Consider the following 16359-nt stretch of genomic DNA (forward strand, 5'->3'; position numbering starts at 1 on the left):
GATCTAGAATGACGTACACTACACACTCGGGGATGGAAGTATGTGCGATGAGGGAAGAAGGAAGAAAATTTTCCTTTTAAATCTTACACATACGCGTGCTTTTGGAAATGTTTACGATGAATATTTAATTTGTAATTTAAAAACAGAAAGATGTTATCAAATAAAATTATTGACAACCTTAGGAGTTAAAGAAGGAGGACGAAAGGGAAAAAGGCATCTTTCCTGCATGTATGAGGTTCAACAAGTCCCTGCCAACACACCGAGAAGCGCAGATAAACCATTTTGGGTTGGTCTTGGCAGAGAAGAGAGCTGAGGCCTGGTCTTTCTGGCCCAGAATTAACATGATTCAGCTTATGCTGCTGTATCAGCAGGAGGGAGACAACACTATGTAGCTGAGAAGCCCTGGGAAAGCCTCTCCTTATGGCTCCCTGTCCCATTGGCTCAAGCTTAAATCAGACCCAAAAGTGATGGAGCCTCACAATGCGGAAGAAAGATCCATCAGAAAAGCAGAAGAACTGAGGTCTAATGAGACTAATCAGACTCACCCAAACATTGAGCCTGCAGTTCCATCTCCAGGGCAGGAAGCTCGGTTATCCTTACTTTCAGGGATGACATTTGCACTGGGCTGGCCTTGAGCCACCTAGATGCAATCACAGGAATGACAGTAACTTACCCAGTATAGTTGGAGGTACACACATTCTAAGAGATACTGTTTTTTAAAAAGCAGAGGAGGTCACCTAGAGAACTCCTGCTTATTTTGTGTAAATTATACTGGAAATTTACAACATACATTAGTATAGCAAACCCACTGCGAAATCCAGCAGTAAAGAAACCCATTTACTTTGCTTTAACCCCTAAAAGTATTTGACCCCAAACCCATTTTTATTTAATTTCTATTTTTGATTACTCCTTTTTTCTTATCTCTTTTTTATGCAATAAACATGTTAATGGATGCTAAATAGATAATTATTATGTAGGGCTTTAATTTTTATAAAATTCTTTTTATCATTTTTTTTTTCATTTGGCGTTCACAAGGAGGCAGTGGAACTAGACTTAAAATTTCCATTTTACAGATGAGAAAACTGAGGCTTGTGCGAGGTTCCAGAGATAGCAGTAGAGATCCTGGGCATTGTCTGACAGGCAGAGTGATCGCTGGCAAGACTGAACCTAAATGCTCTGGGTGGCCGAATGACACACGGAGCCACATGCCAGCAGTGCTCCCAGGCCTCTGGGCGAGACTGGCTCCCTGGGGGACATCAATAACCTTTACCTGAACAGGGACTCAGAAATGCTGTGAGTCCAAGAATCGTTCAGCTCTGAAAATGCAAAACCACATTCTTGGGAGGGAGACTGGAAAGTCACAGATTGTATGACAGGAAGTCAGGGAGGGCCGGATCCTTCACAGGAGTTCCCAGAATGATTTATGACAACCAAGGATCAGTGGTTCTTGAACTGGGACCCGTAGGAAGGGAAAACATCCTGAACCCTGAGCAAAGCCAATTTCTTGATGTTACTTAATTCAAGAATCATAGAAATAAATAAGCTCAAAATAATTGTTAAGCCACCGAAGGGCATAACGAATCTCAGCACCACTCTCACAGGTGGGGTGGGAGTTTGCTTCAGATTTTCCCCAGGGTGAACTCAGAAAATTTAGTTAACATTCACTTCATTCTCTTCTGGCCAGTCCATATGTATGTTCCTAGTTTACTATTTACTGTTTGTATTTGCCATGTGGGCACTGCAAGATTCTATTTTGATATATTTATTGGCAGAACATTACTACTACCACCCCCATTGCCTCCCCTCCACCTCAACTCTACTGCCCCACTCAATCACCCCCCACCCTCATTCCACCTGGAGACAATGATCCCTCTTGTATTTTAAGAGAGTCAAAGGAAGACTCACCTCACAATTTGACTTGGGACAAGGTCAAGACAAAGCATCATTTTCAAAGCTTGGATCTAATCTCGGTACAGCTAAAAGTGAAGATCAAGGTCACGTGGCCGTGTGGTTTGGGAAGGCCATAGATCAGGACCATTCCTAATGTACCGATAGGCCAATGCAGACCAAGACTCTGAAGTAAAGGGTGGGAAAGGGGCACTGCCCTTGCCACAAATAATTATGCATATTCCATCCCACTGTGGGAAGAAAGACCTTGGCCAACATGAGCAATAAGCGGGAGCTACTAAGGAGCATTTCAGAACCACAAACTTTTAGAAGACAATAACCTAAGTGATGGAGAACACGTAATCACTGCGGACCAGCACATGTCGCTGTGGAGTCTGAGTTCCAATGAGGCCCTGTAATTCCTGTAACAAGGAGGTTCTCCCATTCTGCAGGCTCTGGTGGAGCAAACCCCCGGTCTAAGTATGTGCTATATTTAAACCACTCCTTGAAGTCTTAAGGTACTTTAAGAATACCCAGCCACAGGGAAAGGGCTATCTGTAAGGCTAAAATACATACCACACAATCTGAGATAAGAGGAACAGGTGATTTTTTTTTTAAGAGGCAAAGAGATAAAAATTTTCTATTCAGTTATCATGGATAATGTGACTACCTGTTTCCTTACATACAGAGTTACTGAATGTAACTGCAATATTTTAAAAAAACACACATGTCCTCCGGAAGTGAATGAATGAAGCTAACCTCGAGAAGACAGAAACAGAAAAAGAATGACCAATATGTTGGTCTGTAGCCTGTTAGGATCCAGGCTGCGCAAGAGAGGTGAGCAGCAGGCGAGCGAGTGAAGCTTCATCTGTATTTGCAGCCGCTCCCCAACGCTAGCATCACCACCTCAGCTCCACCTCAGATCATCAGGCATTGGATTCTCATAGGAGCACCAGTCCCTGGTACCAAAAAGGTTGGGGACCGCTGCTCTACTGGACCTGGCTCTAGCTGCCATCTGACTGCAGTTGTGTGAGAGGCTATACACGAGGTAAGAGGAATCATGAGCCACATCGATCCACAAAATTGTGTGAGATAATAATGCCTTGTCTTTAGACGCTAAATTTTGGGATGGTTCGTTACACATAAGTAGATTATTGAATGAGCCATGATTGAAGCAGACATCTCTCTTGATGGCAAGATAAATACCACCTCCCCGCCCCCCCTACACACACACACACTCCAAATTAGATCCTTAGAAGAAGGAAACAGGGGAGAGGAGTGATTCTAAATTGGACAAAACACCTAGTCAAAAAAGACAGTATTAATCTCTGGTGATAGAAGTCAGAGAGTAGTTATCTCTGAGGGGTGGAGGGTTGACTGGAAAGTGAATGAGGGAGGCCTCTAGATTGCTGGAAATGTTTCATATCTTGATGTGGACACATCATATGTAAGAATTCATTAAGCTGTATACTCAAGATAACAAGTAGAAATGGAGCTCTGGAGCTAATTTCTATTACAGAGTAATAACGAAAAGTTAAAAGAATTCTATGAAATGTACATCTGCCATAAACATAAGTAAAATTAAGGGACTGTGACTGATATATGAAGTAAACAAATATTTATGTAGAAAAAAGCATTAAAAATGTGTCTAAACATTGAGTGACCAAGATACCAAAAAGAAACAAGATTGAGGGCAGGAAATTTAAAAAGAATATAAAATTACAAAATTGCTGAAATAGTCATTCTCAAAATTCCCATTTTGTGAATTAGAGTCGACTATACCCTCTTCAAGGTCATTGTCCCTGGAACTAGAGATGACAGGAAGCTGTAAAATCATCTTTCACTAGTTCTCAAACTAGGTTGCACACTGGGATCTCTGGGAGAGCTTTGAAAAATACGGATACCTGGTTCCACCCCAGAGATTCTGATGTAATTGGGCTGAGCCGTGGCCTCGGAGTCAGGATTTTTTAAAGTTCCTTTGGTGATTTCTTCATGCTGCCAGGGTTGAGAACCACTAGTCAATTTCAACCACTTTTTTTTACAAATGACAACGGGGAGGCCCAGTACTGACAAATGATTTGTGAAATATCCACTAATTGGCTGCAGCCAGTTTTCTCTGATGTGCCCTAATAGGAGGGAGCTGTGGCATGGATAATACCCAACAGTAAATAATCTAAAAATAATTTCTATTTGGTTTGGGAAAACAGCACGTGACTTCCCAGCCACCGATGGGCCTGGATAATTCAGTTTGGCTCAAATGGATGTGCCTTTTCCTGAGTTTATACTGACAGCCCAGGCCTATGCTGAGGTATAGAAGAAAGGTGGCCAAACTAAACGCTGGCTGTGACCAGTTCCACAGTGGGCAATAGTAACTACGTGGACATGGGGACTTCTTTTATTAGAGGGTTCCATGGTGGGACCCTTTCTAGGTATTTTACAAAAAAGTGCCTTTTCTTGACCCTTTACACTATGAGTTTTGGGGACCAGAGGCGTGAAGAGGGAGTGAAGGGAGAGGGGCTCATGGTTACCAAGAACCTCTTTTGTGCCAGGTTTCACCATAAGCATTTCTATAAATAGCATATGCTCCAAATAACTCTGAATGAAGCATTCTATTACCCTATTATAGAGAGGAGGAAAGTGAGACTTAGAAAGGTTGTATAACCACCATGGCGGAGCCAGGATGGAAACTCAAGCTTGTCATACTCTGTCCAAGAGGGGCAGTCTAGGCTCAAAGCTGAAAGCAAGCTGCAGATGGATTTGGGACAGAGCCTTGGATTTTAAGTTTTACTAAGCCAACTTTGCCTCCCTATTTTTTTCAGTTCTAGCAGTCAAAAGGCAACAACAAAGAGACATCCAGAAGTGTCTGTGGCAGCCATGAAGAACAGAACTGACCAGGAGCTTAGCAGCTGCTTTCTGAAACATGTCACCTGCATTGGTGCTGAGCCCACATCTCCCATGCATTGTGCTGCTCCCCTCAATGTCTGTGTCCAGTAGGGATATGAAGGGGGACCCATTGCTGGGAGACATGGGGCTCTGACAGAAGCTTTGCCAAATCTTCTTTAGACTGGGAGGCAACCAGGATGCTTCCACCAGACCTTCTTTCCCCTCCTCCTTTCCTGGGTCAGGTCTGCATGAAAGCCCGATTGATGGCTCTCGCAGCCTTTTTCTGCTCCTTCCCTGGTTTCTCACACAGGCAGCTCCCTTAATAAAATCCCCAAGTGTTTAATCCCATCTTGGCAACAGCTTCTCAGAGAACCTCAATGTCCCTACCCACTGGTGGCCCTAACCACACATACATCACTGTGGGAGGAAAGAGGGAGGAATGAATGTCACCTTCTGCTGACTCACCTAAAGGAACTTGGTCTGAGATTTTGATAGTGAAGACTACAGAGTATAAACCAAATTCCCAGAGAGGTGCCAAAATTTGACTTAATTTTAATTTTGATCTCCCTTAGCTAGGGCAAAAACTAAATTCGATCATGTCAGCGCCTCGTACCCCCCGACCCCCATTTCCCACATTGCCTTAAGAACTGTTGGGCTTACATATTACATGGGCATCAGGGGAGGGCTTCTGATACTTGCTGGCTCATCTATTCGCCCTACATCCTTGTTTGTAGTTGTCTGCTGCAACTTTCGTGATACAGTCATGTACCTAATATGTTACCAGTTCAAGGTTTGTGTGCCCAATGCTTCAAAAGGCCAATATTCAAAATATCAGATTTTGGAGTAAGGAAAGGTTTATTAATTGAGAAAGCATCAGCTTAAGATGGGGCCTTAAAGATTCCTCAAATCTATCTTAAAAGAGCCCAGAATTCAGGCTTCTTTTTATACCAAGAGAAGCGAGAATGGGCAGGCAAGAGTTGTGTGTCACCTAGGCACCAACAGGGACCCAAGGAAGAGTACAAAATCTCTAAGTCTTTGTTCCCAAGTCCTCTGACCCCTGCCAATCTGTGTCCAGCCTTCAGGCTCCTGCAAGCCTTTGCCAAACCTCAAGCCTGAAGAATTCCTCTAATGATTAGCATATCTATAGCAGGAGCTATTTGCCAAGGGAGAAATACAGACCAGAATTATGATAGAGTCAGAGAGAGCGAGCGTGCCACTCTGTTACTGACGTTTCCGTCAATGACTGACTGCATCTGTGGTGGTGGTCCCAAAAGATTTGAATGGAGCTGAAGAATTCCTATCACCTAGTGACTTGTAGTGCAATGTATTACTGTTTTGTGCAGGTCTCAGCCTATTAGGAATGCTACCAGCTAGAAATGCCTGGGGGGTACTCATCTGGGCGCTGGTGAGCTCACGGACAGCTCTTTCTAAATCAAGGTTACAACTGCAGCGACCCTTCGGTTCTTGTTAGGAACTCTAAACACCGTGAGTAGTGACAGAGCCACATATGGTGCTGTAGGAGCACCGAGAGGGAGGACAGCTTCTAGGAAGAGGTGACTTTTGAGCTGGACGTTGAGAGAGAGCGCTGACTCCACGTGGCAAAAATGGGTGGGAGTGCAGTGGAAACGGCACGAGTAAGCTCATGCTAAGGTGAAACTAGGTCTGACTTCCTGAGCCCACCTTGACTGGCGGAGTGAAGAGGCAAATCCCAGGAACATGCTGGGACCAGGGAAGGAACCTCAAAATGAACCATGTGGCTGCAGATTAACCACTCTATAGAGCTGGCCCTGGTGACCGCTGGAGAGAAGGAAAGAAATCATGGATGGGGCTATCTCTGTAGATATTTCCAGGCCTGAGTCGAAATTTAATATGTTCCCTTCAAACTCTGAAACTGGAGAGCCAGGGGTTTCTACATGTGTCTTTCTCTGCTCCCTAATTGAAAGGGTAACCATACAACTTGGATTTCCCATGGGTTCTCTGACCAGCTAGCCCCTCTTCTGGAAGAAAAGGCCTTGGAGAGAAGGGAAGGTCTAAAACAATCCAATGAAAAACAAGAATTACAGGCAGTCTTGCCTGTCAGATCTGAATCCATGGTGTACCTTTATCTGTCCCTTATCTACAAGAGGAATTCACAGAATCTCTTCCTTTATTCATACTATTCCATCCTTCAGATTAACATCAGCAAACGCAACCAGAAAACACCAGATGATTCCAACTTCAGATTCAGTTTTATCTGGTTTTCTCAGACATAATTCCTACCTAAAATTTAACTGGTTTCTAAATTTCTTGTACATTCATATGAAATTCCATCTTAATCACTCTAAGTTTGCATTTTAGTCATGTGCCACTTTTTTATTAAAATGCCCTGTTTCCCCACTACCTGAAAACAGTAAAGAAACAGAAACATTTTTGGATTTAATATTATTTTCATTTTCTTTCAGTGTTTGAAAGTCCTATTTTTTCTTCGTAACAGATCTGAGACTTTTTTCCCTAAGGAAAATATACTCATTCCATGCAAGCTAAGCTACTTTAAAGGTGCATGTTGAAATAATCATAGAAAATACACACTGAGTTATTTCCAACCATTATGAATTCTCACTTAACTATTACTTAGTGAACCCTGGCAGAGCAGGTGGCTCTGTAAGGAAGTAAAAACACAGCCCCTATTTTCCAAGAAATGACTAATCTACTTGGGGAAATAAGACCCACTTACTCTAAGAGGGAAACCACACTGCTAAACAGGACGGAACTCTAGCCAGTGTGCCCTTCTCTAAGGTCACATCTTTCTCGCACACAGTGGCATTTCTTGAGTACCTTCACATGCCAGTCATTGGGGTAGGAGCTTCTGGATAGCTTTTTGAATCCCCAAACAATCCCATAAAGTATGAAAGATTTCATAAAGAATATTAGTAGAGACACTCACCCTGAGAAATCATTTCCCTCCCTGGATTCTTAGTTTTCCTAAATCAAGAAAACAGTCACAATATTTCAAAGTTCAGTTTTTATGAGGCACTTGAGTATTCGACATACTAGGACCAGCAAGATTGTTTATTACACTAAGGGGTACAAAATGTTTTATCGAAGTAAATTTTGACTATCGATCAATAGAATCAGTTTAGAGGGACTTAGTCAATATCTTATCCTTCTAAAGAAAAAGTCCTCTTAGGAGACTAATTTCGAGGTCACTTTTATAAAATAAGCAATCAATAGACTGTCATTAAAGTGATATTAGACTAATCTGGTCTTTATATTCTCAGACTGACCTCTGCTGGACAGTCTATTTTTAACCTGACATTTTTTTTCTCTCTCTCTCTTGAAAGAATATAGCTAGAAAGAGCATTTTCCCCAAATTATATCTAATATTTAGATTTATATAGTTCAATTCTCAAATACTCATCAAGCCCTCCACACTACCTTAGAGCCAAATCTTGGATTGCACTCGGCTGCCAGAGGCAAACGTCCATGAGCAGAGCAGGACATCGGTGTGGTTCCACGAGCTACCCACTATCAATGTCTCTTTTGATATTGTGTGCTCTCATGCAGCTCAGGCTCTCTGGTGTGTATCTTAGAGATACTTAACTTAAGAGTACCTGCTGATTGGGTCCCATTTCAGGGGCCTGTCAGGTAAAACCACAGCTCCCTGAAAGTACCTCCTGGGTGCGCATCTCACAGCTGGAATCCACTACTCTGTGGAGGTCACGCATGCCTCTAACTAGCCAATGGAGACAAGTCTGATGTGTATGGCGCAAAGCAAACTTTAATACAAAGTCTTATGTTCCAATTCATATAAAACTGCAGAAAATGAACATCAAGAATGACCCTGAAAATAATCAGTACTTTTCCATTTCTAATATTCTTTTTCAATAGAGGCATATCTCAGAGATATTGCAGGTTTGGTTCCAGAGTGCTGCAATAAAGCAAATACCACAATAAAGTGAGCAGCACAAATTTTTTGGTTTCTCAGTGCATACAGAAGTTCTGTTTACGCTCTCCTGTAGTCTATTAAGTGTGAAATAGCATTATGCCTAAAATAATAATGTATATACCTTAATTTAAAATACTTTATTGCTAAAAACCGCTAACCATCATCTGAACCTTCAGCATATCTTAATCTTTGCTGGTGGAAGGTCTTAAAATGCAATATCTGCGAAGTACAATAGAGCAAAGTGTGATAAAATGGGGTGTGCCTGCAACGTCTGTTTCTAGTAATAAAAATTACAAAATTATTTAAAAATTTTGTAAAAGGAAAAAAATGAAAAAGAAATAAAAATTATCTGTAATTTCATCATCAAGTTACTTTAAAATTGTGGTTCCTTTTGTTCCCATCTTTTTCCTCTGTGTATGTGTGTGCCCGAGTATAGGTGTATATCCTGACTTGGACCCATCCATTGTGTAGCTTCCTTTTTTCACGTAGTATTATATGGTGATTACTTTTCGTTAATAAATTTTTTTGACCCAATTTTTATTTTATGAGGTGGACAGATCGTAATGTACATAACCAATGTCTTACCAGGAAACATTGGGGTTGTTCCTAAAATTAACGCCGAATGGTCTTCTATATAAATATGTGACCGAGTATTTTATTATTTCTTTAGAATACATTCTCTAGATAGGCTGACTAGGTCAAAGTTAGAGGGTAGGAACATTTTTAAGATTCCAAAACGAGCACTGCTAGTATTCTACGGAAATACAGCACCGGTTTCGATTTCCACCACAGCACAGCAGTGCCCATTCCATTTCGCCCTCATACACGCTGAGAATCATGATTCAAAAAGTGCGCTGCCGTTACGATAGGCAAAAAATAAGGTTTTTCAATCTAATATATTCATTGCTCGTGATCATAATTTTATTGGTCATTTGTATTTTCCTGTTAATTATACATTCATGCCCTTTGCTCATTTTTCTTCAGTATGCTAATATTTTTATTTATAAAAGTTCTTTATATATTAAGGCTGTTGACTCTGTTGGTCTCAATGTGGTACACACAAACTAAGATTGCTAATTCAAATATGCCCTAAAATTATTAGATTGGGTGTGACTTTTTCTTTGGCTCAATAAGTTCTCACCGGAAAAATAAAACAAAACAAAACCCCAACTCAAAAAGTATAGAACATCCCCCACTAAGTACTGGGGAGACTAAGGTACGAAATGGTTAACAAATAAACTATGAAGTAGAAATAGCCTGTGGACTCCGACTTACTGAACATGCCTCTACATTACCAAATTCTTGGAGCTTTTTTCTTCGGATGTTTTTAAAAGATACGTCACTTTAAGAATGCTCATGTATCAAAAGGATATTGATGTTAACTTGGTGGTTAGGCAGTTAAAATGCTATTATTTAACAAAACCCTTTCTCTTTCATCTGTGAATAGTTATTTCTGTGACTGAATACCAGTAACTTTTTTCGTTTTTAATTAATTACTTTACTATATAATGTCATTTAGAAATTTTTTTTTAAATTTTTCTTTGTACAATAATTCTAACATAGTTATTTTGTTGTGGAAAACAAAATTCCATCTTATGGGAAAGAGAAAACTCCTCAAGGCCACTGATTGGCACCTTTATTTACACCTTAGAACGGGTCAGCCAGTGAAAATCCTAGAAAAAGAAAAGACAGCATTCAGTCAAAAGAAATAATTGTCTTAAACTATATCCTCACTGTTTCGCTTACTCTAAAATCTACAAATACAATTTTAACCATGTTTACCACAATGGTGGTAAATAAGGTTTGTCTTTGGTCTAGTGCTTTTCCCAAAAAGGAGGTAAAAATCCATAGTGAACCTTTCTGTCTTGTCCTATGAAACAACTAAAATGACTATCTGGGTCCTCTCTCATGAATAGATTCTGAAAGAAAAAGAAATATGTTCAAAAGAAGACAGGTGGTGAAGATGTTCCAAAGGAGGGCTGAGCTCCCAGGTCTAAGAACCTGGGTGGGAAGGGCAGTGCACAGACGTCTGTCCCAGAACTAACGCCATCCTACTCATATGGTGACTGCAGAGATTAGGTCTTCCCGGTTATTACAATAGGAAGCAACCAGCATTCAGTGTGGATCAATAACAAATAGTGGATGGACAAGACAATCGATGAAAATTAACGGCTTGGAAACTATGTGTAGAATTCTTCTGGAATGGGGATAAGTAATGGCAAAGAGGTAGATGTAAGAAATATAAAAATAATCCTCATGGAATTATAAAGGAAGAGATAATACCTTGTATTTCTGCAGCAACACTCCCAAAATTCATAGAGAACTTAGAGAATAAATCATTAGATGCAGATCATTAGAACGGTGAATTCACTAGCAGAGAGGGGACAATTCATTGGGGCTTTCCTACGACTAACACAGTTCTCAAGACTATCTATTTTGTGTATGTGTGTTTGGAATATAGTAGTCTACCCTTTCCAAGAGGAATATGTCGGGAGCCATTTTGAGGCACTGAAGAAGTCATGTAGCTGATAGCCATGGAGCAGCTGCTGAGACTGCTTAAACAATGGTTCTAGGAAGCAGGGTGTGGAGTTAAACATTACTGACCCTGGAGGGGAGGTTTGCCTCCTAAAGAAATCTTCTTAAGATAGTTGAATGTTTTACAGCCCAGAAAAGAATGGGAACTTATGTAAATGTCAGTATTCCTATGGTAATGTACATTGTGCTTTGCCATTGTACTCTGTACCTTACTATTGTTCCCTGTGCTTTGCTATTGTATCCAAAAACTTATATAAAGGCCGTGATAAATAAAGACTGGGGCTGCGCTTTCCTATCTTCTTCTTTTTTCTTAGGCTTCATCCCCCTCTTTCAGGTACTGACCGACTTTAGCGACTTTAGCCGGCTGGCTTCCGGCAGGAATACATTCCAAGACCCCCAGGGGATGCCTGAAACTGGATCTTACCGAACCCTGTATATACTATGTTTTTCCTATTCATACATACCTATTATAAAGTTTAATTTATGGATTAGATATGGTAAGAGATTAACACTAACTACAAATAAATAGAACAATGATAACAATACATTATAATAAAAATTATGGGAATGGTTTTGGGGCATTATTAAGTAAAAGAAGAGCTACTTGAAGGACTATGATACTGCAGACAGCCACTCTGATAACCGAGTCAGCTATTAAGTGACTATTGAACAGGTAGCTTATACAGTGTGTATACTCTAGACAAAGAGAAGATTCATGTCCCATGCAGGATATAGTGGAACAGAACAAGATTTCATCATGCTACTCGGTATATAATTTATAACTTTTGAATTGTTCGTTTCTGAAATTTTCCATTTAATATTTTCAGACTGCAGTTAACCGAGGGTAACAAACTATGGAAAGCAAAACTGGATAAGGGTGGATTACTGTACTAACTGTTCTTTTGCTAGTTCCCTGAAGTGTAAAGTAAGGTTATTTACAATTTTTCTTGTTTTCTCAGGTAGGTATTTATTGCTATAAACTTCCCTCTTAACTACTTTTTCGGCATTCTATGAGCTTTGGTATGTTGTGATCCATTTTCATTTGTCTCAAGGTATTTTTTTTATTTCTCTTTTGACTTCTTCCCTGACCAGTTGGTTGTTTGGTAGCATGTTTACTCTCTACATATTTGTGAATTTTCTTCTTGTAATTAATTTGTAGTTTCATACTATTGTGGTTGGAAAAGATGCTTAGTACGATTTCAAGCTTCTTAAATTTATGAAGACTTGTTTTGTGACTTAAAATATGATCTATCCTGGAGAATGTTCCATGTGCACTGCGAAGAATGTGTATTTTGTTGCTTTTGGACAAAATGTTCTGCATACATCTGTTAAGTCCATTTGGTCTAATGTGTCACTTAAGGCTGTTTCTTTATTGATTTTCGGATGATCTATCATTGACGTAAATGGTGTGTTAAAGTTCCCTGCAATTACTGTAATGCTGTCTATTTCTTCTTTAGGTTTGTCAATAGTTGCTTTATACATTTAGGTGTTCCTATGTTCGGTACATAAATATTTACAAATATTCTATCCTATTGTTGGATTGATCTCATTATCATTATGTAATGCCCTTCTTTGTCTTTATTACAATCTTTGTTTTAACATCTATTTTGTCTGATGTAAGTATAAATACTCCAGTTTTCTTTTGGTTCACATTTGCATGGAATATCTTTTTCCATCTCTTCACTTTCTGCATGTGTGTGTCTTTACATGTTAAGTGAGTCTCTTGTAGGAAGCGTTAATGATGGGTCTTGTTTTTTGATCCATTCAGTAACTCTATGTCTTTTGATGGGAGAATTTAGTGCACTTAACATTTAAAGTAATTATTGATAGCTATGTACTTTTTGTTGCTTTGCTAATTGTTTTCTGGCTGTTTTATATTTCCAATCTGTTCCTTTTGCAAAGTGTCAGAATTTGCTTAATGTCTCGTTAAAAAAAAAAAAAAAATCTCACAGCAGATATGTGTATAAAGAACCATGACAAAACTAACTGAAAAAATTACCTGCTCTGAAAACAATGGCTGATACACAACTTAAAAGTATGGAGGACACGTATATAAGAGAGAGCGAGCAGCAGAACCAGGATCAGAGGACAAAATTTAGAATGAAAAGCAACTTAACCTACGAAGAAAGAAGATCGTTTATTTTGTCGTTATAATCCACACTATAGTTTTACTTTAGAGGCCAAAGTAATAACTAATTTTGAATGTACTTGCACAAATCGTCCTGTTATAGTTTCTCTCTCACTGTGCTTCCTTCACTGTCTTCTGGCATCTTCGGCCTTCTTTCAGTTCCTCAGACTTGTGATACTCCTTCCTGCCACAGAGCCTTTGCACATCTCTTCCCCTACTGCTTTGTTGAGTTTGTCCCTACTTAACCTTTGGGTCTTAGTTTAAGCATTATTTCCTCTGAGACACCACCCCTGTGGCCCCAATATAAAAGAGAGTCCTTTGCTGTATATACATTCAGAACCAAATTCCTTTCCTTCAGCACGACTGCCTCACTCTGTCATAATGCATCCAGTTGTGAGGTCACTGGGCTGTCCTCCCCTACTATACTGTTAGCTCTGTGTGGGGGGGGGGGGTGAAGCCGACCCTGGTTTTGCTCACATGCTATTCTTGGCACCTGACACAGCATACCTAACACATATCTCAACAAATATTTATTGAACTAACAAATGAAAGTGCCAAACTCAGAAATGGTTTAGAAAGAACTCTCTGAACAATACTGAGTTCTATTTAGTAGATACTTTCGGGGGTGAGAGGAGAGGTGTATTCATGCTTCTTGCTTAGCAATCCCATTTACCTGGGCATTCCGCGTAGCTTGTGTCTCAATCATGATGTTGATAAGAGAGGGTTTAGTTGTGTCTGCCAAGCTTTGCTTCAGGGACTCTTGAAGTTTTTCTGGTGTTTGCACAAAATACCCTTTGCCTCCCAATGCAGTCATAATCTGCTCATAATGTGCATTTGGCAGAAGACACATTGGAGGGGCTCTGAAAAAGGAGGTCACAAGTAAATAGGAAAAAAGTCATCCTCTGACATAATACGAAAAAATTTAAGCTAAACCGAAAGGCATACTTTTATATCCAATACTTAAACTGAGATGCCAGTACACTGAACTGTCTATATACAGCCAAGTCCAATATAAATTTCTATGATGACGGCTAAGTTTTATATCTGTGCTATCTAATGTAATAGCCACAAGTCACCTGTTGCTGTTGAAACATGACTAGTTTCATAATTGTGTTTTAATATTTTTATTAGAGTATAGTAGGCATATATTAGTTTCATGTGTATGACAGAATGATTTGACATTTATGTACCTTATGATGTGATCACCATGATATATCTGTTAACCATCTGTCATTGTGCAAAGTTATTACACTATTACTGACAAAATTCCTTGTGCTATGCATTACATCCTAATGGATATAAACAATAAATATATATAATATATATTATTAAAATAAATTATAAAAGGAATGGTTAATGAAAAACAGCAAACAACAACAAAACAAAAAATGAAGTCACTGAGGCATACCCACACCCTGCTCCACCCCCAGGCTGACTCACAAATTCACATCTCTCTCACACCACACAGCCAGCTACAATACCATCTCAGTCTGGCTGTGCCGTCAGATGATCAAGATTTAGATAAGCAGTAAAAGGAAGGAAGACCTCTCGATATAAACATCTGTATTCCTACAGAGTGTAGTAGGAATAGCAGGACTGGGAACATTTTCCAATAAGCTCTTTCATTAACAAGGCTTAGCAAACTCATTCATCTGAATCTTCAGGGGCTCCCGGATCATAAACTATTTACTGAAGTGCCCAATCATGGATGGTTGTGCAAAGAGGAATCATACAGACAAGATTCCTGCCCTTTAGAGAGGCTGACAACATAAATAAGCAATACTCACATCATGGAAGCACATCTCAATACAGCAGACTTTTTAAAGAGATTTAAATAGATGAGACAAATGAAATACACATTGTTCTGGGTTACTTACACTACAGTGGCATCTCCACCATTTAACATTTCCTTCCAAGTATCTGCATTAAGACCTTGGTAAATTCCATTATTATTCACCACCAAAAGTATAATTGGCAAGTTGTACCTAAAATTGACAGCAAAATATAAAGAAAATCATTCTTTGTTCTAAAGCAATTTATTTTCTTTGGGCTGAAATTTTAACTTAAAAATGGATAGCTTTCTCTAAACTTTTTTTGTAATATTAGGGTAAGACTAAAAACTAAGCATTTAAGAATACCAAATCATTCACAGAAATATCATGGGCAAGTAGGAAGAATACAAGATTAGGGGTTTGTAGACTGGGTTTTTCAACTATACAGCTATGACTTGGGCAAATTACTGAGCTTCAGTTCTCAAAGGTTCAGGTATTAATAAGAATGACACCTTCCATACTTAATACTCTCTGAAGCCCCACTTCGACACAGTGCCTCAAAGTACTTTTTGAAATGTTATCTTTTTACTGAATTCCTCATAGACAACCAGCACTTTCTAGATGCTGTGGGAGGTATACAAACGACTAGCAAACATTCTCCCCTCCTAAACCATTTCCCTCGTAATTAGAAAAGCATTACCTGCTGTAATAATTGGAGAAAGAGAGAGTATTTAACAATGTGCTAAACAGTATGGGTATGGTAAAGACCAAAAAAGGCTGATTAAACTTTACTTAAAGACTGACAAAAGAACATGGGCTGTATTTTCTACAGACATAATTTCTGAGACGAGCTGCAAAAACAAAAACTAAACTGCATACTGTTATGTAGCAGGATTGTGGTAACTACTTGCTCTCCATGCTCAAAGGGAAAGGCTTCACTCTCTTGAAGGTTGCCTTCCCCCTAAATGACCTTTTATGCATATATGACTTGGTTGTCAACACAGACACTCTTAACTGGCACATAATTTCCCTCTGATCTGGTAAGTTTTATATACCGAAGCTTTAAAAGCCCTGAAACATGATTTCCAAAACCCCTAATAAGAGCCCTGGCTAAGAACTGAATGCTTTTCCTAATTTAAATAATCAGGGAGAAAAAAATCCCATACTTCTATAGTAAGAACTACAACTTACTGAGTTTTTCCATGAATCCTCACAACTATAAACATAAT

The 16359-nt window shown here is 39.4% G+C and overlaps 2 protein-coding genes across 3 annotated transcripts in view; both read right to left on the reverse strand.

Annotated features, from left to right (window-relative positions):
* The window catches only part of COLQ (collagen like tail subunit of asymmetric acetylcholinesterase), a 74211-nt gene extending 60046 nt beyond the window's left edge, over positions 1-14165 (reverse strand). Inside the window, exons 1-2 of the mRNA XM_036218661.1 lie at positions 14032-14165; positions 546-640 (exon numbers count right to left, since the gene is read on the reverse strand). Coding sequence (XP_036074554.1) covers positions 546-640; positions 14032-14039 — 103 coding nt within the window. The 5' untranslated portion in view covers positions 14040-14165. The remainder of the gene's footprint in view (positions 1-545; positions 641-14031) is intronic.
* The window catches only part of HACL1 (2-hydroxyacyl-CoA lyase 1), a 31180-nt gene continuing 23328 nt past the window's right edge, over positions 8508-16359 (reverse strand). For both annotated transcript variants that reach the window (XM_016140238.2, XM_016140236.2), the window contains 3 exons: positions 15236-15343; positions 14032-14218; positions 8508-10368 (listed from right to left, as the gene is read on the reverse strand). In XM_016140238.2, the coding sequence (XP_015995724.2) occupies positions 10336-10368; positions 14032-14218; positions 15236-15343 (328 nt within the window). In that variant the 3' untranslated portion in view covers positions 8508-10335. The remainder of the gene's footprint in view (positions 10369-14031; positions 14219-15235; positions 15344-16359) is intronic.

The sequence above is a fragment of the Rousettus aegyptiacus genome, unplaced genomic scaffold (genome assembly GCF_014176215.1).
Source record: "Rousettus aegyptiacus isolate mRouAeg1 unplaced genomic scaffold, mRouAeg1.p scaffold_m13_p_4, whole genome shotgun sequence".
Classification (NCBI taxonomy): Eukaryota; Metazoa; Chordata; class Mammalia; order Chiroptera; family Pteropodidae; genus Rousettus; species Rousettus aegyptiacus.